This window comes from Mytilus californianus, unplaced genomic scaffold (assembly GCF_021869535.1).
Source record: "Mytilus californianus isolate M0D057914Y unplaced genomic scaffold, xbMytCali1.0.p SCAF_10, whole genome shotgun sequence".
In the NCBI taxonomy this organism is placed as follows: domain Eukaryota; kingdom Metazoa; phylum Mollusca; class Bivalvia; order Mytilida; family Mytilidae; genus Mytilus; species Mytilus californianus.
The window spans coordinates 29,338,564-29,363,124 of record NW_026262582.1 but is presented as its reverse complement, the minus strand read 5'-3'; the positions used below and the strand labels follow the sequence as shown (position 1 = coordinate 29,363,124).

Here is a 24,561-nt window from a genome sequence, read left to right as displayed (position 1 = left end):
ACATGCATTCTAAGGGATGATTGCAACTTTATTGTTAACTTCATAGAGGGGCGTAAAGGAGGGGGGGGGGGGGGTATCTGCACGGAAGAACGCGAAATAAAATTGCCATTTCACGATGAACGATCAATTAAAAATTTCTTGCACGTTGATCTTTTTACCGATTTCACGAGACACGGTGAATAACGAACCCTTTTCACGGCTGCACATGAAATAAAAATGGCAAAACACGTTGCACGAAAATAACCCTTTATCACCCTCTTCATAAACTCCGAGAAGAACGCCACAATTGGGGGTGTTTAATGCTGTTTCTCTAATTCTTCGTCAATTTATCACTTTCTGCACCCATTGTATAAAAAAAAATTAATCAACGTGTGGTTCGTTTGACCTCAGTTCTTCATTGGTCAAAATCTGATTATGACGTCGAATTTTCTTGCTTTCCTCTGAATTTCCTATTGTGACGACATGAAAAAAGGCGACCATGCCTGATGACGTCACATAGAAAGAACACATCTTTTTGCAGATCATTCGAAAAGAAGGAATACATTTGCCTGCGTATTGTTTGAAAATCATTAGAGAAACAGATTCCACCACCAAATCTCGTGTAATACGATATTTATCCTCTCTCGACAGTTAAATTTTAAATATTTAAAACGCTCGGCGAGCCTCGCGTTTTAAATTTGAAAATTTAACTGTCGAGAGTGGATAAATATCGTATCACACTCGATGCAGTGGTAGAATCTATATGTATGACATAGATTAAAGAACTAGTAAATAAACGTTTATAATTTTCTTATACTTTTTTGAGAATATTTAGTACAAAGTAACGGCAATTACGTTGCATGGAACGTACTACCAATCCCCCTTAATTAAAAGCAGATGACTGAGATGTCCTTAGTGCTGTGCTAGCTCAATCCCTTCGAAATTTTTATGGTGAAAGATTTGGAATTTTGGAAGCAAGGTGCTGTTTTAGTTCAATTAAAACAAACTCAAATGTAGAAATGGTAAATTTACGATTATTTCAGGAATTTAAAATGTCAGTTACTTATGATTGGGACAAAATAACATGGATACATGTATGATGTATTCTGTTCATCCAATGGAACTTTATTTCCTGTTAGATAATGTAATGTTGTTGATTTTAACAAAATCTCAACAGGCTAAATCTCTACGATCTGACTTACGACTGCCTGTTAACACTCGTAAGTTTACGATCAAACTTACGATAAAATTCTACTTACGATGGTTCATGAACTGTCAAAAACTTACGATTTGACGTACGACCGACGTAAGATCTAAGATTGTCGTACGATTTTTTGTGAATCGATGGCCAGATATGTAATTGAATTCTAGTTTAAAGGCACCAAAACATCTAAATTTTACACGAAGATTTTGTAAGGTATATGATATCACGACCGTTTCATAGAAAGTGCACTTGATTGTGAAAAAAGGGCCAGAAGTATAAGATTAATAAGGTTTTCTCCAGATATATAATTACATTTGTATTTTAAAGGACCAAAAACATCAAAATTTTACACCAAGATGCTGTGAGGTATGATATAACGATCTATACATAGAGAGTACATGTGACTGTTAAAAAAATTACCAGAATTATTAGATTAATATGACGAAATTCTTGTTTTAAGGCACCATATATACTGTAAGGTATGATGTGACGATCATTTTGTAGAAAGTATACGTGCATATAACTGTGAAAATTTGCCAACATATGTGATTAATGAGATTTTATCCAGATAAATAATTAAATTCTTATTTTAAAGGACACAAAACATCAAAATTTAAAACCAAGATGCTGTGAGATATGATGTAACCATCATTTCATAGAAATTACACGTGACTGTGAAAACCAAATGACTAGATGTATAAGATTAATAGGATTTTCTCAATATATATTAAATTCTTGTTTTAAGGCACCAAATGTACTGTAAGGTATGATGTGACGATCATGTCATAGAAAGTACAAAACTGTGAAAAATTGGCCAAACTTTGTGATTAATGAGATTTTGTCCAGACAAATAATTACATTCTTATTTTAAGGCATCAAAACATCACAATTTGACACCAAATGTACTGTAAGGTATATGTTATAATACTAGTTTCATAGAAATACACGTGTTTGTGAACGTATGTATGGGGTACATGATCCTGCATGGTGTAGGAAAGAACATGGAGAAAGGGTTGAGCGCTCACAAAACTCAATATCCACGCTTTTTTGTCAATGTGCATGTCCACAGCAAGCAGTATTAATTAAGTAGCTTTTGTTGATTGTCGTCTACCAAAATTGTTTATGATCTTTAACAATTAAGTAACTAGCTATCTCATTTGTTTTTTTTTTATATATTGTATAACAGGGGCATTTATAGCCTACTATACGGTACTGGTTTTCTATTTGTTGAAGGCCGTTCGGTGACCTATAGTTAATAGCATCTTTATTGTTTAGTCTTTAGTGGATAGTTGTCAATCATACCACATATCCTTTTTTTGTATCAAGAAAATTGCACAGAAACAATTAAGAAAAGTCATGACATAGAAATATACAATACCAGGTAGTCTCCTTGCTATATATACAATGATTTTTGGGGTTTCTATTCGGAAAGCAATACAGTTCATAGATAACATTACACTTAATATCAAATAGGCATCTCATAGTACATTTTGTATATTTATTATTTTAAAAATCAGTTTCGGAGCGAAGTATACATTTCAAGAGCTACTTTAGCCAAAAAGAATTCGAAATAAAAAAAAAGGAAAAAAATAATTATGAGAAAAATAAAAGTTATAAAAATACACACCCCAAAATATGTGCGTCTGTTGTCTGTCGTTGTCCGTTTTGTTTTACAAAAAAAATCTCCTCTGAACCTATCATGCGAATTGCAATTAAACTAAGGCATAATCATTTTCTTAAAGTATCTCGCTTTTTTTGTGTCTGATGAATCCACCGACTACAACATGACCACTATGTCTTAAAATAGGATATAGCGGTGAAATACAATTCATTGTCAAATATTAAAAAAAACCCACGTCATTATAGATAAAGGAAATCTGACAGGGACACAGATGTTGAGATACTAAGTTTTGATTTTGTCAGTCGACTCCTTATAAGCATATGAACATATAAACTAGATATGGACGATGCCCCCATCTGCTCTGCCATATGCATGAGTATAGTTCCACATACTTTAGATTTGACAAACAGTGATGTTGAGGTACAACTTGAAATTGTTGGCTGTCTGTAAGACACAAAAGCTGCCCCGCCTGACCATAAGTAATTATAAATTTAACACTATGTATGATGATCTATCTTTTATTTTTATTCTGAATGTCTACACTTGCAGGACTAGATGTCAAGCCAATAGGTTTCAACTATCCAGTTTTAGTAGTCACCAAGTTCAACTTTCTATTTCCAGGTTTCACCAAGATCAACTTCCAGGTATTGATTAAATATTTTACAATACTAAAAAATCGTATTTAAATTATTGCATAAGGGACATTAAAGTGTAGAAGTACAAACCATGTTTTCAATTATATAGAAAGAGATGGAAATGAATTCCAACTACCTGTTTTTGTGAATATGTAACATCCCCCTTTCTGATTTAGTGCAAAAAAAAAATACCAATACCTGCCACCCATGTTTCTTTTAGAAGGGGGAGCATTTATCGTGAGACTTTAGACGAGACACAGGATTTAACTTCCCCATTACGACAAGACGCGGCTGCTTATTTATACATCCCCAAAGCTTAAACGGACGCTCAGTTTTAGCAAGATGTTTATTGCCGGGGAGAAGAAATACATATTTCTATAGACAATTCAACACTAAGGAGGGTCTGGATGGGGTTTACAGAATAGAGAACCATGGGACAATTGTACAGATATATGTGCCGAAAAATTAATGAATAGAGAAAAAATAGGCTAAAAAAACTAAAGAATAGAAATAAAGGAGTGCTAAAATATAAAGAATAGAGAATAAATGGAGAACTCCCGATCGAGACCGTCACTTAGGGGTCTATCCTCTAATCTTCCATCAAATTATAAGACAACATAACTTCATCAATGAATCTATAACAATTAAACTTTCTATTTTTTTTATATTTTGCCACGATGCTACAAAATGTATCAAGATTTTGTAAACTACTTTGGCATTTTACTTTTTTTAAGAGTAAATTGAACGAAATAAACTTTTTTTTAATGATTTATTTTCTGAAATCTAATAGAATAATTGGTTTTTGAAATAGGCGCAAAGCTGTGCGTGTAGAACAACGTAAGATTTAAATCGGTAATTAATAAGAGGCCCCAGTAGTTATCCGATTTTTAAATCTCGTAAATCCGTTGAAAAATCATTGTAAAATTATATTTTCTTCAAAGGTGAAATGATGATGTCAGATAAACTCTACTTGAATGGTGTAAAATACAGTCATTACATTTTTAATGTATAACTCATTCAAAGTGGTCGTGTGATGAACAAATACCCCTAAAATAACGAAATGAGCTAGAGAAATAGTTTAGCTTTTATTAGCAGTAAAGCGTAATATTTAGATTTTTCATACTGACGTTGCACACGATGTTGGTACCAATTCCATTTTGCTATAGATTAGCATGAAAATAAATACGTAGACGGGTCAGTTCTTTAAAAATATAGTGATTTCTGGTTGAATTAATTACAGTTGACTTGAAAATATAGAAATTAAAAAGGAAACAAAATTTAAAATATCAAGAATTATAACATTTAATTATCCCATTTTTACGCAAAAACGTAATGTCCAACGTTACATTTTGTGTGCAAAAGGTCGGAGTTCCGTTTCTTTACTACAGTATTTTTTTTTCTGATCATCGTAAAACTTCACAAGAGTATAACTATTGTTATTGTTATTCGCGTGTTAAAGCAAAATCAATATCACTGAAACCGTAAACCGAAAAATGTTATTCTTGAAACCGGTCTGAGAAATGTCCAACCATATGCAAGGTAAGCATATATCGGGTTTGCGCATTTATACCGTGAAATTGGAAATGCTGAGAGGAAAAATATTTATGATATTTTGAAAGTAATTTTACTTTTCTCCTGGTTCATGATATTTTTTTGCCGGAAACCGTGCGTATAGTTTCTATTGCAATGACTTCAAAAAGTATAGCCATCTTGTCCCAACGAAAAAAACGCTGTATTTTCTTTACAATTGAGGTTTTAACCGGCTGTATATTAAATAAGCATAGTTAGATCATAGAAAATAAAACTAGGTGGTAAAAGTTTTTTTCTTTTTCTTTTTAAACAATATAGTGCTTAACATTTTTTCGATTGGCAACAAGATTTTTTAGATTGTTTTAAAAAGTATAGCCGTTTTGTCCCAACGTTCGCAAAACGTAATTGATGTCATGCTCGGGTTTTTAATTTTATATCATAATCATTTGTTTCCAGTTTAATTCGAATGAAAATATAAATATAAGTTATAATATAACCAATGTATGATAAAGGAAAAGTTTAAGTTTAAATTCAAATGTTGACCAAATGAGATTGATATAAAAAATATCGGGATCTTAGTTTTTTTTCAGCACATTCATGACATTTGTTTTATTCAAGGAACGTTGTCTATCTGCAAGTTGTAAATCATCAAAAGCAACATGCATATCTTTTTTGTTAAAAAAATAAAATAGAGAAAAAATTATAACAAAACAAAGGATATGCATATGCCACAAAAATACGGAAATGAGAAAAACATGAATCCAAAATGTTTAACTACCTAGAAATTTTGCGACAAAGAAAGCATCGGGAAATGATAAAATATAGAAAGGAAACGAAAATGGAAAGAAACGCAAAAAAAAAAAAGAGGAGTATGTATAAACATGCAATAAAAAGGGAAAATAGATTCAAAATCTAATTTATATTAAAAACAAATCTGTATAAATTTGGAAATTAATGTATGATTCATTAATGCGAACTGCTGCAAAAAGTAAAATTCTCAATTATGGCCTGGAAAGACTGACAACTCATATAAATGAATATTCATTAAAAAAATATGTGTACGACCACTTTGAGTTTTATTTGTTAAACTATGCATTTTCAGACAAACCGAAATCGGTTACCAAATTCACAACAGTAAATTGACCTCATCAATTATAAGCTTAAACGCTTGAAACGTTCTTTGAAATCATCGAAATCGCTTCATTATGAGGAACGTCGTGTAACGCTTAGTAGTACCAACATCGTGCGCAACGTCACTACGAATGGAGTTATAAAATGATAAATACACAAACAATGAATTCCTTGAACCCTTAAACGTTTTATCATCTAGGAATTTTTACTTTTCTTTAGTAACAACAGCTATAATATATGTATGAACTGTTTTCTATAGCTTACCTGGCCCAAAGGGCCAAGTGAGCTTTTCTCATCACTTGGCGTCCGTCGTCCGTTAACTTTTACAAACATTTTCTCCTAAAACTTTAAGAACAAATATAATCACACTTGGCCACAATCATCATTAGGATATCTAGTTAAAAAATGTGTCCGATGAATACGCCTGCCAACCAAGGTAGCCGACATGGCTTAAAATATAACATAGGGGTTAAATGCAAGTTTTGTCTATTAATTTTGAAAACTGTTTTAAATATTTTATCCTTTATTTCAAGTTGGATAGGATAAACGCGTTAAATATAGGCACCACACTTGAAGGTTTTAGTGAGAAGACATTGCGTATACAGCGGAACGTAACGTTTAAGGTTAATGCTAAAATAGAGGCGAAAGATACAAAAGGGACATTAAAACTAGCTAGCATCTTTTTATTCTTCTAAGAACATGTAATAGCTCTTATGTGAAATCTGCCGTATATCAACAGAGGAACAAGTCGAACATGTAGAGGAACACAGTTTGTTCCTTTGCACATTGTTTGTTACAAAACAGGTCATCTAAACGTAAAAAATATGTTGTTAATAAAAAAATCAAGCATCTTGATAATGTCAGATTTAGGGTTTTTTTTTTGTGTGAAGTGTTATTTATCCCTCGCTACCCTAGATCTGTGTATCTACGTTGGCAATTGTGTATGAATAGAAGACCAATTCTTTTAATTTGTTTTAAGCTTTGAATGGGGAATATTTGTTAAAAGTCTTGACAATTAACACCTCTCTATCTATCTACTGTTTCCCTAATTGTACAATTACTGTCGCCTTAATTATAAGTGTACACATATCCTTTGATATATAAAATAAATCAAGTGGAATGCTTTTTAGCTTTATCAATGTTTGCATTTAACAAGTATCATATTTGGGAATTCTGTCTTCTTCAAAGCAAACCCAAACCATGACTGTCAATATGAGAACACCTTTTAAAACAATCCCTTTTTACCAACCTGTACTGAGGGATTCAATTTATGGTTCCTCAAAATATTCTTATTTGGTAGAAATATTTGGCCTCAAATTCTTTTGACCCTGCTATATAAAAAATATTTTACATGAGATATGCTTTGCTATTTGTTCAAAATGGTTGCACAATGACATCTTTTGGATACAACTCCTTTTCTGAGAGATTTCAAGAAAGGTTTCATACTTGGTATTATTGTTGTCATCATTAGCAGCTGTCTTAATTTTATCATACAATAATTTTTAGAAGGATTTACTGGGATTTTTATGTTTGTTCTCATACTTGAAACACAGGTCCATCCTCTGAACGCCACTCCTCTGACACCATTTGGTAGAATCGCTTACCATGCTGTGAACCTGATCATATCAACATGTCATTTGATTAGACAATTTATATGGAGCAATGATGCTTTGACTTTTTTTACAATTATTTCCGATAACACCTATGGAACGCAAATCCTCTAAGACAGTTTCCCTGAAACAACAATGCTCTAGAACATCTAGACACAACAACCGAAGTAAAAAATACACGTTATCTGAGTGAGTGCCAACCTCAGTGTAGTTTAAGCATAATTGCATATTGTACGAAACATATGGCATTACATGTAATATCCATATAATCCATATGCTTAATCTTGAATCATGAACAGCTTATATATTAATATATATTTATTTGAATAACTACACAGACAAGTAAAATAATACATGGTTAAGGTAAAACTACATAATTACAAAGTAAAGGTACAGATATGATAAAATGCAAATATCTCCGTACTTAAAGCCCTTTTAAACAATAAAATATGCTCAACTAAATGGTTTTGGTTACCTAGACGAACATATACTTCGGAATAATGTTCAATTTGAAATTAATTAAACTAAATGATTTATAATTTTCTTAAATTGTGAAAGTCATAAAAGGTCATACACATTTTGAATAAAAACAAACAGAAAAACAACACCTGGGGATAATGGTCTAATAACTTGATAAATTTTCATTCAAATTTTTCGGAGATAAAATCTTCTGTTGTCTGATTAGGAACATGCGTATTACCTGTTTAGAATTTACTATTTCGAGATTTTGGTTAACTAAATGTAATTACTGCCTTCATTCGACCTGTTAAACGATCAAGGTAAAACTTGTTGGTATATACGGACGTATACGTAGTCGTATTACCTTTAACCTGTAAAAAGTCTGTTTGAATTCATAAAGCTTTTTTTTTCACAATCAACACTTTACAAAATTATATTATTGACACCTGTTGTGGTCAACAGTCATTCCTAAAAGGGCGTCGGATCGTTAAAAAATACAAAAAAGTACATACAAAAATGAATTAAAATAAAGTTTCTAAAGATAGCACGTTTAAACTAACTGTTAATGAAAAACATAATATAATAAACCAATAAATATTTCGAAATACATTTACATCTTCACTATCATTGAAGCTGCGATTAACCGTTAGAAGATTGAATATTGCTCTTAAATTTACACCTACATATTGTATACCAAAACAAAAGTAAAATAACAAAATTACAAAACTCCGAGGAAAATTTAAAACGGAAAGTCCATAATCAAATGGCAAAATCAAAAGCTCAAACACATCAAACGAATGGATAACAACTGTCATATTCCTGACTTGATACAGGCATTTTCTTATGTAGAAAATGGTGGTTTAAACCTGTTTTTATAGCTAGCTAAACCTCTCACAACCTGTATGACAGTCGCATAAAATTCCATTATATTGACAACGATGTGTGAACAAAACAAACAGACATAATAGGTAAAAATGTCAAAACTAGGGGAACAGTAGTCAACAGTCAATGCATTGAAAGATACATGTAGATATCTTAAAATTCCACTTAAATACATAAATATTATATATTCAAAGGAATATATCAGCAAGAATAAGTTATAGAATAAAAAAATTGGAGTCCATTTCTACCTATTATCCTATAATTTGCATCTAATCACTTTATTAAATGTCATGTTTATTATGGTTTGACGAGGCCCTATAGATGCTTTCATTTGTTCATATTTTAACTGTGTATACCCCTAGGAACCTCTACTATCAATACATTCTGTTTTGTTGCCATTATCTGTTTTACAGTCTTCAGAGTTTCCTCTAGATTTTTCTGAATTATATCTACGTCAGACGACAAAACGTTTATTTGTTCTTGCAAGCTTAGATCTGTATCTTTTTCATAACTAGCTTCAAACCTGAAAGCATGACAAAAACAATCGGAAAATATTTAATACTTAAAGTTCGACAAACGTTCATCTTTAATTTTAAAAGCAAATGCTTCATTTATACTTTAACTTTTTATAATTGGTCGCATGAAAGAAAATGATTTTGCTATTCATCACTCCCTTAATCGTTTATCAGATTGCTAAATCCCAATGTCTGAAGTGACATATTAAAATATATATAACTATTATTTAAAATATTCCTAAAATAATGGGAAACATAACTTGAAATGATGTTTACGAATATTTTTTAAAAACAAGAATATAAAAGTAATGTTAAAAAAAACCCCCCGAAATATGAAAACAGAAAATACCCGTCCTTTTCAGCATTCATATTTCTGGCCCGACGTCTTCGTAACCGAGTTGATGAATTTAAATGACTGTATACTGCATCTTTTTCTAGAATAGCTAATTTTTCATTTTCGGCATCAGTTTCTGTAATTTCTGTAAAAAAATATTTTCAAAGTGTTGAGTTTTTTCTTCTCCAAAATGACGTAAAAGAAGGATTTGTGTATTCCTTCAATCTTACTCAAAAATAATGTAAAACATGAAAATTGAATATACTATAGGTTGCACTTTGTAAATACAGCTATTTCTCAAACCACGCCTCTTTTGGGGAGATATATTATATTCATAGATATGTTAATTTGTTAATGTACTGGTTCCCATTTATGATCTCTGTGTTTCATCTCATAGAGACATCACTTGGGAATGTAACCAGTATAGAAAAACATGGTAGCGCCTAAATTTTAATTATTAGGAGGTCCAAATATGAAGGTAAGGATAGTATAGAATTTTAGTATAAGTTTAAACTCTTAGAAGTTCAGGGCATATAAATGTTGAAAATATGCCGCACAGCCCTATATTTTGACCTTTGAATAAAATAGTAGTGCATATAAACTTTCCGTTCTGGGATATTATTTTTCACGAAACTTCATAGTAAAAGTGTCACAGTTTTAGCCGCAAAGGGAGTTCCTATGGGAAATTGCATTGTCTATATTTACAGAATTGCAACCTATATAGGGTTAAAAAATAGAACATACAGAATTTCACAAAATCTGGTTTATCTCAGAGATTTTAAAGAATTTAACTCAAATATGAAGTTTTATAAATATTTCATGAAGATTGAGAAAATCCTGAGCCTTAACTATGATGACTCAGCATAAATTCACAGTTTACAGTATGCATGGTTTACTTCAATCCATGAATTCAAAATAAATCCATAATATATGCCTTTTTGTGATTTAAATTGTTTAGAAGTGCCTATATTTACTCTTCGCAGTCATTGAAACTCGTTGATCCTTCCTAAATAATTTTGTTAGGTTATTTTTGTCCTGTCGATAACCCAAAAGTAAGCCGTAACACCTAAATGTGTTTTTTTGTGACCGCGGCATTAAAAAGTACAAGCTAGAATTACAAAAAGACCTCAATAAAACTTACAATAGTGTGTTCTATCCTAAATATATACTAAATACTCCACATTGCTAGAAACAGGGAAAATATTAAGGAAATGTGAGGTCCCAGGGGGCAAAAAACAGAAAAAAATACCTACCCTGGGTCATAAAACAGATAATTTAACTTGTAAATGCTATGATTTTATTATTTTCAAGGTCTTTTGTAAACAAAACAATAACTGTGCTGGAAAGTTATGCAAAAAATAAGATGTAAGCAGTCATTTCTATCAAACTTTTAGTGAATTTATGCACTAGACTGATATCTTCTTAAATAAAATTTTGCAAATATGGCTTTGTTTAGACACTTCTAGTTCATACATTAACTAACTTATGTTAGTTATATGGTTAGAGATGATACTGTTGTGACAATAATTCTTAACTGACCATTTGAGACATAAATTGTGAACTTTCATTGACAAATAGACATACAGTAAGATGTGGACTGGAGACACAGGCAGGATTGGATACTTTGTATAATCTTGAATGTTGGAATGATTAACTACTAAACAATACATTTATAGTATTGTAAAATGCTTTCAATTTGTTATCAGAATAGTTTCAAACATGTTTTAGACATTTTATGTCAGAAAACATGCACATAGGGTAAGCTGGCAATGATTCAAGTCTTGTTTTCAAATTCTTTAAAAAGCTGAAATAGGGGTAGGGGTATAAAATGTACTGTAAAAGGAAACTTAGAGTATATGCAGTGATTTCCTTAAGGTTATAATTCTGATAAATAAGTATTGTTGTGAGAAAAAGTAATTTTAGAAGGTTTTCTATTTGAATAAATGTTTGTATAGGTTGCACTTTGTAAATACAGCTATTTCTCAAACCACGCCTCTTTTGGGGATATATATAATATTCATAGATATGTTAATTTGTTAATGTACTGGTTCCCATTTATGATCTCTGTGTTTCATCTCATAGAGACATCACTTGGGAATGTAACCAGTATAGAAAAACATGGTAGCGCCTAAATTTTAATTCTTAGGAGGTCCAAATATGAAGGTAAGGATAGTATAGAATTTTAGTATAAGTTTAAACTCTTAGAAGTTCAGGGCATATAAATGTTGAAAATATGCCGCACAGCCCTATATTTTGACCTTTGAATAAAATAGTAGTGCATATAAACTTTCCGTTCTGGGATATTATTTTTCACGAAACTTCATAGTAAAAGTGTCACAGTTTTAGCCGCAAAGGGAGTTCCTATGGGAAATTGCATTGTCTATATTTACAGAATTGCAACCTATAAGCGGAATCCGATAATGCAAACAAGAAGAAACTTTTAACCTCGCCGCCCATTCATGCACTTGTCCCATTTTATTAATCTTATTAGTGATTGTGTTAAATCATTTCTTAACTTGTTGGTAAATTTTGCATATCTTAATTAATTCTGTCTCATGACAACATTTATAGACTCAGTCCGATTGAAAAATTGTCATTTTGTATAAAACATGTCTGCAGTTTTGTTTTTTTGCACCCTTTATGAAAATAAGGAGACGTGGTAAGACTTATATTTAAGAATAAATAAGCACTAAATGGTCCAATAGTTACATTATATACAGGGATGTACATATACATGATATGTGTACTATATATAGGACCATTGAGTGTAACCATTTATAAAATATCAACTTTGATATGAAGAACAGCTATACAAGCGCTGTTGCTTTGCTTTTTTTTTTGCCGTGCATATATTGATTTTGTGTCATGGATGGGTACCCCATATCCTTTGTTTTTCTATTACATGTACAAAATTCATCCTTTGTCAATTCGTTTGGATTTGGTTTTATGCGTTATATCTGTAACGAGACGGACTTTTAAATGGCTTTGAAGAGTATTTTCATAGCAGGTATTTCTACAAGCTGTTAATGTCAATTAACCAGCGCGGAGTCAAAATTTCAAAATCGCGATAAAGACACGTTCGGTAAAATTACAGAGCAAACACCTCAACTCGTATTTAAAGATCGAAGATGTTAGTAAGGAATATATCTTTTGCTTATATGATACTATATAAATAACACATAGCTCAGAGGGTGATAGAGCAGAGTGTTACCCCGAGAAAAAATTGTCAACTGAGGCGAAGCCAAGGTTGACAATGTCTTTTCGAGGGGTAACAGTCTGCTCTATCACCCTCTCAGATATGTGTTATTTAATTTATTATACTGAATGTTCTGTTATTACTGTCGATTAAATTTCAAATTCAAAGTAATAAACTACGACGTCTTGTACATAACAACCATCCGTATTTAATAAAGCGCACACTTGATCAAGCGTCTCCGTGAAGGGTAATAGAGTATTTGCCATAGGATAGAGTCGTATTTAATAAAGCGCACACTTGGTCAAGCGTCTCCGTGAAGGGTAATAGAGTATTTGCCATAGGATAGAGTCGCATTTAATAAACGCACACTTGAGCAAGCGTCTCCATAAAGGGTAATAGAGTAAATTAACACTCTCGAATTAGCCTATCAAAAGTATAATAAATCTAAATGTTACCTCTTATAAAGAGCTAAGGTTTCACCGAGATTTTTTCTTATCTGAGGTAAACAACTTGATGCACACAGAAGTAGGTTTTTGCTGTGAAGGATTTATAAATACGCAAACGCAAACGCGTGTGGTCGAAACGGGAAAATAATTTCCACAGCTCATGCAAAGAGTGTTTAATGATTTCTGCATGTAAAAGAAACATTGAAACAACTCTTTGATTGTCTAGTAAATGGACTACTACATGGCAAAAGTTTCAAAAATACAACCATTTTCTAGAGGCAGTCAAAATTCCAGGCCTTCATATCGGTTGAATCATATGCAGAACCTACCTATCATGCCTATTGCATACAACTTTTATCAATTTTTGTTTGAATCTTTTAGAAACGTTTTCGTAAAGTGTATTTTTGTATTTCAAACTTCACAAAATGAATCGGCCAGGAATAATCTGCTGTACTTATAAATAAATATTCTTGGCAATATTAGCACATAAAGTTATTTTACCGTGATATAAAACAAATTTTTTGCAAAAAGAAAAATTATACATTCACATCTACCAGAATTACGTCTGATTCAGTATCTTAATCACTCGTTTTGAGTTTTTTGCGTTTTAAAATCTATTTCAATAAACCAATTATTTCATACACAAAATAATTGTTTTGATTGCCGATCTACACATGTGAACAATTTTATCAGCTTTTTATCCATACTTTTAGATTAATTTTGTGTTTTCACAAGTTCACTCGAGACAATTGAACGCTTGGAAGACTTAATAGATTTCTATCTTTTATTGAGGACCATGTTGACCTATCAATATCTTTTTGTTATGTGTGCCGTTGCTCATTGACGTTTACCCGCATCCTACTTATTCATCTTCTATAAATACGTATTACTTACTAAACTTGTTTTTTCTTTTACCTGTACATCTATTTTTGATGTACAAAATAAATATCTTGAGATGACTGAGGATAATAAATGGTGGTACCAATGATGATCTATCATAATACTCCTGAATGAGCGAAAATCTGTGGAATTTCCAAACCAGTTCGTTGTTGTCTTGAACTTTTGTAAACGTATGTCTAGGATTTAATAAAGACATAATGCAAATTTCATAAGTATACTTTAGCATCATATTGATTTGCTTATCAGATTTTTACCTACAAGGTTCATTTTTTATATCTACGCTTATTTTATTACAATAAGCCTCCTTTCAAAAATTCTAATCAAAAACCAATTGTTACATCGTCAACACAAAACATCTTTTAACATGAGGGACATCTTTTCTCATTTTGTTAGGCAAAGCAAGCATTCCGGATCCTGTATAATTGATTTTTGTTTAGAAGAATATGAACAGTGATGTCAATACCTATATAAAGATACCGACCGTGCAAGACCCTCATGGGTAGTCAAGGTCGTTAAAAAACCCCCTCGACGTCGTATATAAAGAGGGGGTTCCGAGTGCAAATAAAAAAATATCAAACGGAAATCGTTACCATGTAAACAGTAACTCCCCTTAACGTAAACCCTGGGATATCGTATCGATGAGGAGATACTACTCTATATGCAGCCGCTGCTGGAATGTTGCTTAAAAAAAAAAGAGAATGTGTAAAATGTGAAAATTTCAATTTTGTATTAATGACTTTACTCTGATCTGTTGGATGTTTGACGAATTGAAATCCAAAAGAAAAATTCGAAATAAGAAATTGAGTCTTTAGTTCGAAAAAAAATCCAAACTTTAAGTATCTCATTCTACATGTGAGCGTACCTCAATAAGCCATAAAATGAACTTACACACATAACTTCAAACGGTGCTTACAGTGGTGTTGGATCTACTTATACATCCTAAGCACTAGCAATTTTTTTGATCTGTTTCGTGGATTACACTTTTAAGTCTTTTATGTAGTATATTGTGGACTTGTTGGTTTTTGCCATCCATGTCTTTGTTGTTTTTTTTTCAACATTTGAGTATTGACTTGCCTAAATTTTGCTTTACATTATTTTACAAATAGCACTAAATTGAGGTCGTTGATTAATATGCATATTATATCAATCTGATTCACACAAAACACATTTTGAAACCGACATGATCTAGATGCTTAAATTTTTGATTGACAACATAACATTTGCAGGACGTGTTTTTCAACAAATAATCGGCAATCACACTAAAACCAAATTGGCCCTTCTCCTTGTCAACGTCTTTCTTTAGTCATATGATTCTTACTTCGTACATGTGCATAGACGATGTTTTCTCTATGTTGAAACCATTTATTCTATCGAACTTGAAATAAAGGATACATCATATACAGTGAATTCTGCCTCATATATTGACTTACATCTAGAAATTGACAATGAGGATCCGCTGTGAACAAAACTTTTCGACTAGAGAGATTATAGCTTCCCAATTATGGACTGTCTATTTCTATGTAGCAACATTCCGGCCTGCATATTGAATATATATCTCCCAGTTGATACGAGCTTGCCTTTTCCTTGATAGAGGATTGCTGCTCACAGGGAAGGTATTAAACAAGAGTTCAAAGTTAAATCAATAACTTCGAAAAAGTTACGGATGTCATCACGAGTTAATTAACCCATTATGAGATATCTGTTTCACAGATGACGACGGATAGTCGTAGCCACAATCATGTCCTCTTGTCATCGGATGTGAAGTATTGAAATAGACATATTCCCAGGTGTGCACTTACATGAGCAACACAACAAGTGCCACATGTAGAGCAGGATCTGTTTACCCTTCCGAAGGACGTGAGAACAACGCTGGTTTTGATTAGGTTCGTATTGCTCAGTCTTTAGTTTTCTTCAATAGTTTTTATATACTGATGTTCGTCTTCTTGTTCTTTTTTCGTTGTTTTTGCCATGGCATTTTAAGTTTATTTTCAACTTCTGAGTTTCAATATTCTACGCTTCTCTTTAAAAAAAAATCCAAAGTACTAGATAACTTATTAAACGTGTTGTTTTCAATTTTTTACATCACTGGGTCGATACCTCTGCTGGTGAACTATCAGTCCCCGAGGGTATCATCAGCTCAGTAGTCAGTACTTCGGTACTGACATGATTTATAACAAACCTTTCTAAAATTGTCCGTTGTTAAATTTTGAAATTATAAAGAAACTAAGGTTTCAACTCCCTAGCTCAGGCAAAGTTAACCTTAGATGAATTTGGCTATTTGTTTTAGGTGTTTTTGTCATTTAGCTCTATAACTGTTTCGGTACTTATACATCCCTCGGATTTCAAATGTTTGGCTTTGAGCAGTCCCGATGAAGGTAAATCTAGAAAAGCGCTTAGGACCTATGAAATTATTAAACGTGTTGTTTTCAATCTATACATCAAACAGTCTGAATCATTAATCATACTTACGAAAACATCGCAATTAGAAGATTTACAAGAACTATATGTGTTACCACCATGTAAACGGACAGTACAAATGTATTTATCTGGTTTCTTAAAGGACATCTATCCATAGTCCCATTACTGTATAGTTCTACATTTTCAGTACAATCATCTGGCAGTGTTCCTGATCATATATAAAAAAACAGTAACAACGTATTTTAGGATTATTGTATTGTTTAGAAATTTGAGTTCTTCTATTGATTTATATTATTTGAGTATAGTATCTTATATATTTAAATTCAACATACCAACCAATATTATTATTTTCACAACATTGTTTAAATCTCCTGTCTTGAACTTTTTGAGATTTATCTTTATTGTAAGTCATATTTTGAAAGAACGATTTGCCTAAAAACATAAAATTGTTTCCATGCAATGCAATTGTTATTTCAACAACAAATAATATTGAATACGATTGAATAAAATGAAAACAAGTACGTTCAATGCTACCAAAAGAAGGTTACAAGCCAATAACAAAAATAAAAAAAACAAAAATACCGAACTCCAAGGAAAATTCAAAACATAAAGTCCCTTAACAATTGACAAAATCAAATGCTCAAACACATCAACCGAATGGAAAACAACTGTCATATTCCTCACTCGGTACAGGCATTTCCTTATGTAGGAACTGGTGGATTAAACCTGGTTTTAAAGCTAGTTAAACCTCTCAATTGTATGACAGTCGTATTGAATTCCATTATATTGGTTGGACAATTCTGACTTGTAAGTACGCATACCTAAACCTTTGATCAAGATTTATGAACACAAAATTCAATAGAGAACATGTTTACTTAATTCAGTAGATAATAATAACGGATAAACACAAATAAAATGTCGACATATCAGAAAAAGTTAATTTGAATATTATAGAATAGCGTATTTTAAAATGCATTCAATAGCTCTATTGAACTTAGTATTTGACAATGCAATCATATATGATTGAAAGAACAAAAAATGTAATCTGAATATCACGAATACATGGAAATGAAAAACTCCTATTCATTAACGGAATGAGATAAGTATAATAACAAGACACGCAAAGGAAACGGATGGCATTGCTCATGCCATGACCGGAAATGAATCAAATTAAGATTTGTTAAAAAGTGAAAAAAGTCGTAGCAGTCAATAAAATTAGTCAACAGTTATGGATAATAGTAATTATGGCGTGATGAATCTTTGCAGACTGATTTCTGTTTATGTTTACGGAATGGCCAACGGTATGTATTTAGGTAGATAGGTAGTGAAAACAGAGGTACATTGACACTAACATTTCAATTTTTCTATAGATTATTATACCATTTTTTTGCAGTATAATTATAGAGTACTTGATGATTCAATATCTTTTATGATCTTATATCTAAAAAAAAAAGATTATTCTGGATCGAATCAGAATTTGAATGGCATGTTCACAAAAGTATGGTATTATACATTTTATAAAGATAGTATTTGCACCGACTGATATAATGACGTAACTGAATTATGTACACGTTAACAACGGCTGTAAATACATAAGTTACCGTAAAATTGTTCTAGGAATAATTCTCCATACAACTGCCAATATGGCATATATACGAGATTCTGAAAAAGTGGAAATCCAGGTAATGTATTTGGGTACATAGTTGCTTGGTAAATGACTCCGAAGCCGAATAAAAACACAGCAAATATCAAGATGAAGAAAATGACGTCGAACATCTACAAAGAAATTAAGACTTATACAAGTATGTCTTAAACACATAACAAGGATCCAATCTACCCTCGGTTCCAATAGATTTTACAGCATTCAATGGAATTATTGCCTTAAATTTATTTGAATATCTGTATGATTATATACAAATATAACGATCTCTTAAAAAAATTTCAGAACAACAAGTGAAACAAAGAGTTATCAGGGACTTGTAAGCGAAGCTTTGGACATAGGATTTATATTTGATAACATTGAAACATCTAGCAGAGGCAAACAAACTATCTTTATACGGTAGATAGATAGTGAAACGTCATTAACTTGTAACATATAAACCAGTTAAACATGACTTGTTACATATAGATTATAAAAACAATTCAGTATTAAAACGTTTAAATCGACATGTAAAATACTAATGGTATTGCTCTGTGAATATTTATTACACTTTTTTGTCCTATTGACCAATAGGGATACAGAGTGTCTGATTGACCAATAGAGATAAAGAGTGTTCGACGGAGCAGTTATTTTAGAGCCTATGTGTCCTATGCTTACATTAAAAGTTATATTGTTTAATTAGTAGTAAGTTTAATATCTACATTTGAGAGTAAATGCTGCATTTCAAGCAGAATCATGGCATATATTTCTCATGAAATCAATTACATCATTAATGTAAAAATAGGACCTCGTTGAATACTGTATCATCATTTATATCGTGAATACCAATTTTTGTGAATTGAAGAAAAAATATATTTTACGTGAAAATTCCGTGGGATTTCGAAAGTTCCAATACAAACCTTTAGCAAATTCAAATCTTGTTACAAGAATTTGAATTCGTGGTTTCAATCTAACAAAGAAATCCACGAAAACTGGTATCCAACGAATAATAATCAATCCACAGTATTTTGTTATAACGTGAAGATCCATTATTCAAATCATTTGTCAACAAAGAAACTATGATATCTTTACTTACCATTCTTCCAATCATAATAACTTTCGGTCCAATCTGTTTGGAAACAAGAAAAAACTGCATGCTGTTTATGATAAATGTTCCTAATGTTACTGCATACATCATTCGTGCATTATAAAAGTGCTCAGCTGACAATGTAAATCGAAGAATTACAGACATGATAAACATACAGTACATCAACAATTCAAACAGTGTCCAAAAGGAGAACCAGGTCATTGCATTCAGGGTCAGTTGCCTCCACTCGAAACTTTGAAAGTGATTCATAGCAATAGCCTGAAAGAAAATGTATCGTATTACATAGTAAAAGTTGCTGTTTGGTATATGTCAATAGTAGAGCAACATAACAAAAGATGAAAAAAGGTTAAAGGTCTTCAACAAAAGGTATCATACAATATATCTAGTCACTGCCTTTGCCGCGTATTGAAGAATACTAGTTAATAGTATGAGGTATATCCTCATGTGATTAAATGATAAAAATAAGTCATCAACAATATAAAGTAAAAACTATCATGATTACAAAATCTCAACCAGTGATTAGGTAACGGGAATGAAGACAAGTAGATTAATATACGGCAAGATTGAAAAACATGAGATAATTTTTTCCTCACGCATATTTGGCTATAACTATCATACTGGTGGTATTTTCTAATTATAAACTTGGTATCGTCTCCATTTAATCTATAGGTTGCATATAACTATGCATGATCTCCATGTTCAAGTCATAGAGATAGAACTTGGGTGTTTTACCAGTATAAATACTGTTGGATAGCGGACAAATTGAATTCTCAGGAAGACTCTTAAGTAAAAAGAGGGGAAGTACAGAATTTTATGTTTTGACCTTTGCGAAAAATATAAGTGCATATGAATTCTACATTCCCTGATTTTTTTACCAAATTTCATAGTCAAATTGTCGAAGTTGTAGCAATAACAGTAGTTTCCATGAGAAAATTACATTATATATTTACAGAAGTGCAACTATATTGGGTACAAAGGAGAACATATAGAATTTTACCAAATCTGGTTAATCTTCAGCGATTAAAATGAAATTAACTCCGATATAGAATTTCATAAATATTTCACAAAGATTGAGAAAATCCTTGGCTAGGGTTTCCCCTGGGTCAATTTGTTTTTCGCCACCTCTTCCGTCGAAACAATATCTTTTTCGTCACTCTTGCAAGTAACACAAACATATTTGTGTTAAGAACTTGTTTCTCTATTTGCTAACAAAAAAATCATTTTGCAGCATTGTCTCATCTATCATAATTCTGCATGTCTATTTTAAATTCTACAATGAAATATGATCTTGTAGAGATACACCTTGGGACTATTACCAGTATAAATACTGTTAGATAGCGGACACATTGAATTCTCTTACAAATTCAAGACATATACGTTTTCGGATTTTACTAGACTAGATAATTTTGAGTGCCAAATTTTTCGCATTCTACGGTCGGCCAAATCATGTTGACATCTTTTGAATCAATGGCTTCAATTGCCAATCATTTTGGTAAACATATTTCTTACACGAGATACCTTTCTAATAATCTGTACTAGAAATCTTGCTAGGTAAAGTAAGCCCTAGACTATTCAAACAACAGATGCAGCTGTGGTGTTAGTGTTAATTTGGAGACAGGAAGGCACATTGTTCAGATAAGCATCAAATTTTCTTTACTTGTTTATCAAACCTTTATCCTCATTTAAAGTGTAATAAAAGATAAGAAACCTTTTAAACTTTACTTGTGATACCTCAATGTATGTTTAACGGAATAAATACGATCAACAACGTCATTAAAAAATGAAAACAAAACGTAATAAATTTCATGCGTTCGAAGTGCTTTCCTGGAAATACCTTCATCAGGAACGCTCGAAGCCGAATATTTGAGAGCAAAGGATGTATATGAACCGAAACAGTTGAAGAGCTATATAACCAAAAAAAGATCTAAAAAATAGCCAAATCCATCTAAGGTCAACTTTGCTTGAGGGAGTTGAAACTTTAGTTTTTAAAATTTAAAAATTTAAAATTATTCAATTCGAGTATATCCTTTATATAGCAGAACTTTAAGTAACAATACAAATTCTTTTAATTATCTTTGAAGCTGTAATACCGTTAGACACATTTTCAATTCCGTTGTTGGCTTGTTTCCTGTTTCCCACCAACTTATGTATTAGAAATGTCATGATTATGTACTACAACTTCCGTAATACTGTAAAAATATGATTGAGCAATGCTATAACTAATGAGACACTTTTTACTAGTGAACCTCCAGTATGTAATCATTGCTAATATGATTAAACAAAAGAATGTCAACTATCAGTTGAACACTGCGTCCACGAAACGTTGTATATGGTCTAGTGTTAGAAAAGTAATACATTGTCATCTAGTATGGATGTTAAATTTGTCTTTTGAAATAAAAACTGCATTTTAAATTTGATTTGTCTTTTCTAGCTTTCGGTATTTATGTTTACCCGCATCTCTTTTCAAATCGTTTCTTTTCGTAAAAAGGCAACATTTTTACATGCTTAAAAATTGATGATTGAATCAATTTAGTGAAATAATTGTTGATGGTAATCATTTAGGAATGTGTTGCTAACAATGATGTGTGATAGCGTGCTCATAATTGATATATTACCGAGCCAATAACTGAATATTTACTCATTAGATGTCATACAAGTTATCCATAACCTTCAATGACCTGTCCGTCATATAACTGCACTCAAGACTTATTGAATTCAAAAATATATTGTATTCGTATAATTACCTGTCGTATTTCTTCTGTTAATGATGATGCAGCCCATGCATAAACAATGTATTCATAAATTGAGGGAAATTTGTCTTCAATGGAATGTAAATCTGTTAGTACAAACAAGCTGAATACCACCAACATTGTCAGATACGTTAACTATTTTAAATAAACAAGACCATTTGAAAATGACAAAACAATTTTGGTTCAAATTAACGTAAACCAATGAGTTTGAATATCCGACTTGCAGAACACAACACGCAACATGGTTCACATATTTGCTGTAGGATCTGCATTCCCTTCCGGGGGCGCTGGATAACACCTTCGAATTTGCGTTGTGGTCGTGTTGCCAGATTTTAGATAATGAAGTGTTTTGTGAACTGTTGTCTTTTGTTTTCGTCTTTTTTGCCATGGTATTGCCTATTTTTCTCGACTTATGGTTATTCTTATCTGTTTGGTACATTCTCCCCTATTTCTATATGTTTATCCGAAAATGAAACTACTTGATATCTGAAGATGTCTTTTAAGTTAATTAATTGTCAACTGCACTCGGTCCTGTTGCCAATGTTTCATTAATACTCAGTTTTAAATAACAAATAAATCTTAAAGATAGGCCTGCACAAAATTGCATTAAACGTCTGATTAACTGTCCAAAATTCGACTAGATATGGCTGTGCGTGCGTATTGCAACATTAAACACAGATAAACAGACGTCCTTTGTTTGGGAGTCCGACCCTAGATAAAATAAATTTGGGATTTTTTTTTATTAAATTGGGGGTAATTTTGAGAGGAAATGTTGTGATTTCAATCTATTGCTTATTATCATCCTCCTTGAATCCCTTGTTTGTTCGACCTCCGACCACGAAATCAAAACCCGAAAACTGGCAAAGGTGTTTCCTGATCCTTGCCTTTTCTAATATAGTTTATAAAATATATAACTCGATTTCTGTTGAAACAGAAAAATTTGATCCTTACTTTAAGTGCACTCGAAGAGAAATTGCAAATCCAGACAGTTACTATACCTTTCTGTGGTAGCAATATAGTACTTAGCACACCGTGGTTTTATAGTATAACATTTGGCTCGAAAACTTTATTTCAACTTAAGTAACTCTTAGATCAGAGCACACCGAATGTCACTAATATTGAAAATATATAATGTTAAATTAAAAAGTAAAGTATATTTAGGTAACAATATCAACAACATACACCGGTGATTAAAGATCCATTACTCAACATATGTAACAATGTGTAAAAAGATAAAATATAAAACCGTTGAATGATCATTATAGCTTCAATACCAAACAAACAAGCTGAATATTGTTTTTATAAAACAAGTATAAACTATGAACGTCATTCAACTTATTTACAAGAAGGCCTTAGAAAGCATCGACATAATGTGGGTATTAAAAGGTCATAAATCAAATATCAGAGGGAACATGGTGTTAGGAAATGAAGAATGAAGATAACTCATTCAAACATTAAAACAAACTACATTGCATTATCTAGATATGACATTTCGTTAAAGCTCTTTTCTTGTACTTTCTTGTACATTTTAATTGCCATCTGTCCCTCTTTTGTAGTTATGGATTCCAACCCTTCATTTCATTTGTTTTGTAGCTTTTTGGTTGTTTTTTTATTGATGCATACCTATAATTATATTTCCATTGGAATGACAATAAATAATATAAACGAAAAAAATGGTTGAAAACTTACAACGGAAAAAAGAAATTTGATCAAAGGTGAGTTGTAAAAGTAATATATTTTCCTCATCCAATTAGGTGCAGATTGTAAAAATGTAGTATTGTTCTCCTGTTCTTTTGTACCCAACCTCTCCGATTGAGTGACTTTGTTTTTTGCTCTCTTGCCAGTTTTGTCTAACTTCAATATGTCCCATTTCAATATAGGGAGAAAAGTAACAGCAAAAACTATTGCCTATAAATATATATATATATATAAAAAAAACATAAATGGTTCAGTTCTAATTAATACTTTAGCAACAAGTTTTATAAGAAGAAACTTATTCAAATTTTTCGCTTCAAAATCTAAACGACTAAAGCTAACTTCATTATTCGTACACAAAAATGAAAATAACACCACGCCACTGGTTAAATTGTCATTGTCCAGGACGATTTAACCAATCACAACGTTTTGATGTACCTCGTGTATCTTGAAAAACAAAATAGTAGAATACAATATATACTGAAAATGAAAATTCATAATGATTAGAC

General features: G+C 31.7%; 2 protein-coding genes across 2 annotated transcripts in view; both read right to left on the bottom strand.

Moving 5' to 3' along the window:
- Positions 1–8,010: 8,010 nt before the first annotated feature.
- LOC127717889 (transient receptor potential cation channel subfamily M member 1-like) overlaps positions 8,011–24,561 on the bottom strand; it is a 156,138-nt gene continuing 139,587 nt past the window's right edge. The window contains exon 25 of the transcript XR_007989459.1: positions 8,011–8,540. The gene's annotated coding sequence lies outside the window, so the exon portion shown is untranslated. The remainder of the gene's footprint in view (positions 8,541–24,561) is intronic.
- The window catches only part of LOC127717891 (transient receptor potential cation channel subfamily M member 1-like), a 49,290-nt gene continuing 32,739 nt past the window's right edge, over positions 8,011–24,561 (bottom strand). The window contains exons 15-22 of the mRNA XM_052223749.1: positions 24,047–24,265; positions 22,352–22,492; positions 19,596–19,865; positions 18,462–18,636; positions 16,912–17,068; positions 14,437–14,618; positions 9,916–10,045; positions 8,011–9,574 (exon numbers count right to left, since the gene is read on the bottom strand). Of these exons, the coding sequence (XP_052079709.1) occupies positions 9,394–9,574; positions 9,916–10,045; positions 14,437–14,618; positions 16,912–17,068; positions 18,462–18,636; positions 19,596–19,865; positions 22,352–22,492; positions 24,047–24,265 (1,455 nt within the window). The 3' untranslated portion in view covers positions 8,011–9,393. The remainder of the gene's footprint in view (positions 9,575–9,915; positions 10,046–14,436; positions 14,619–16,911; positions 17,069–18,461; positions 18,637–19,595; positions 19,866–22,351; positions 22,493–24,046; positions 24,266–24,561) is intronic.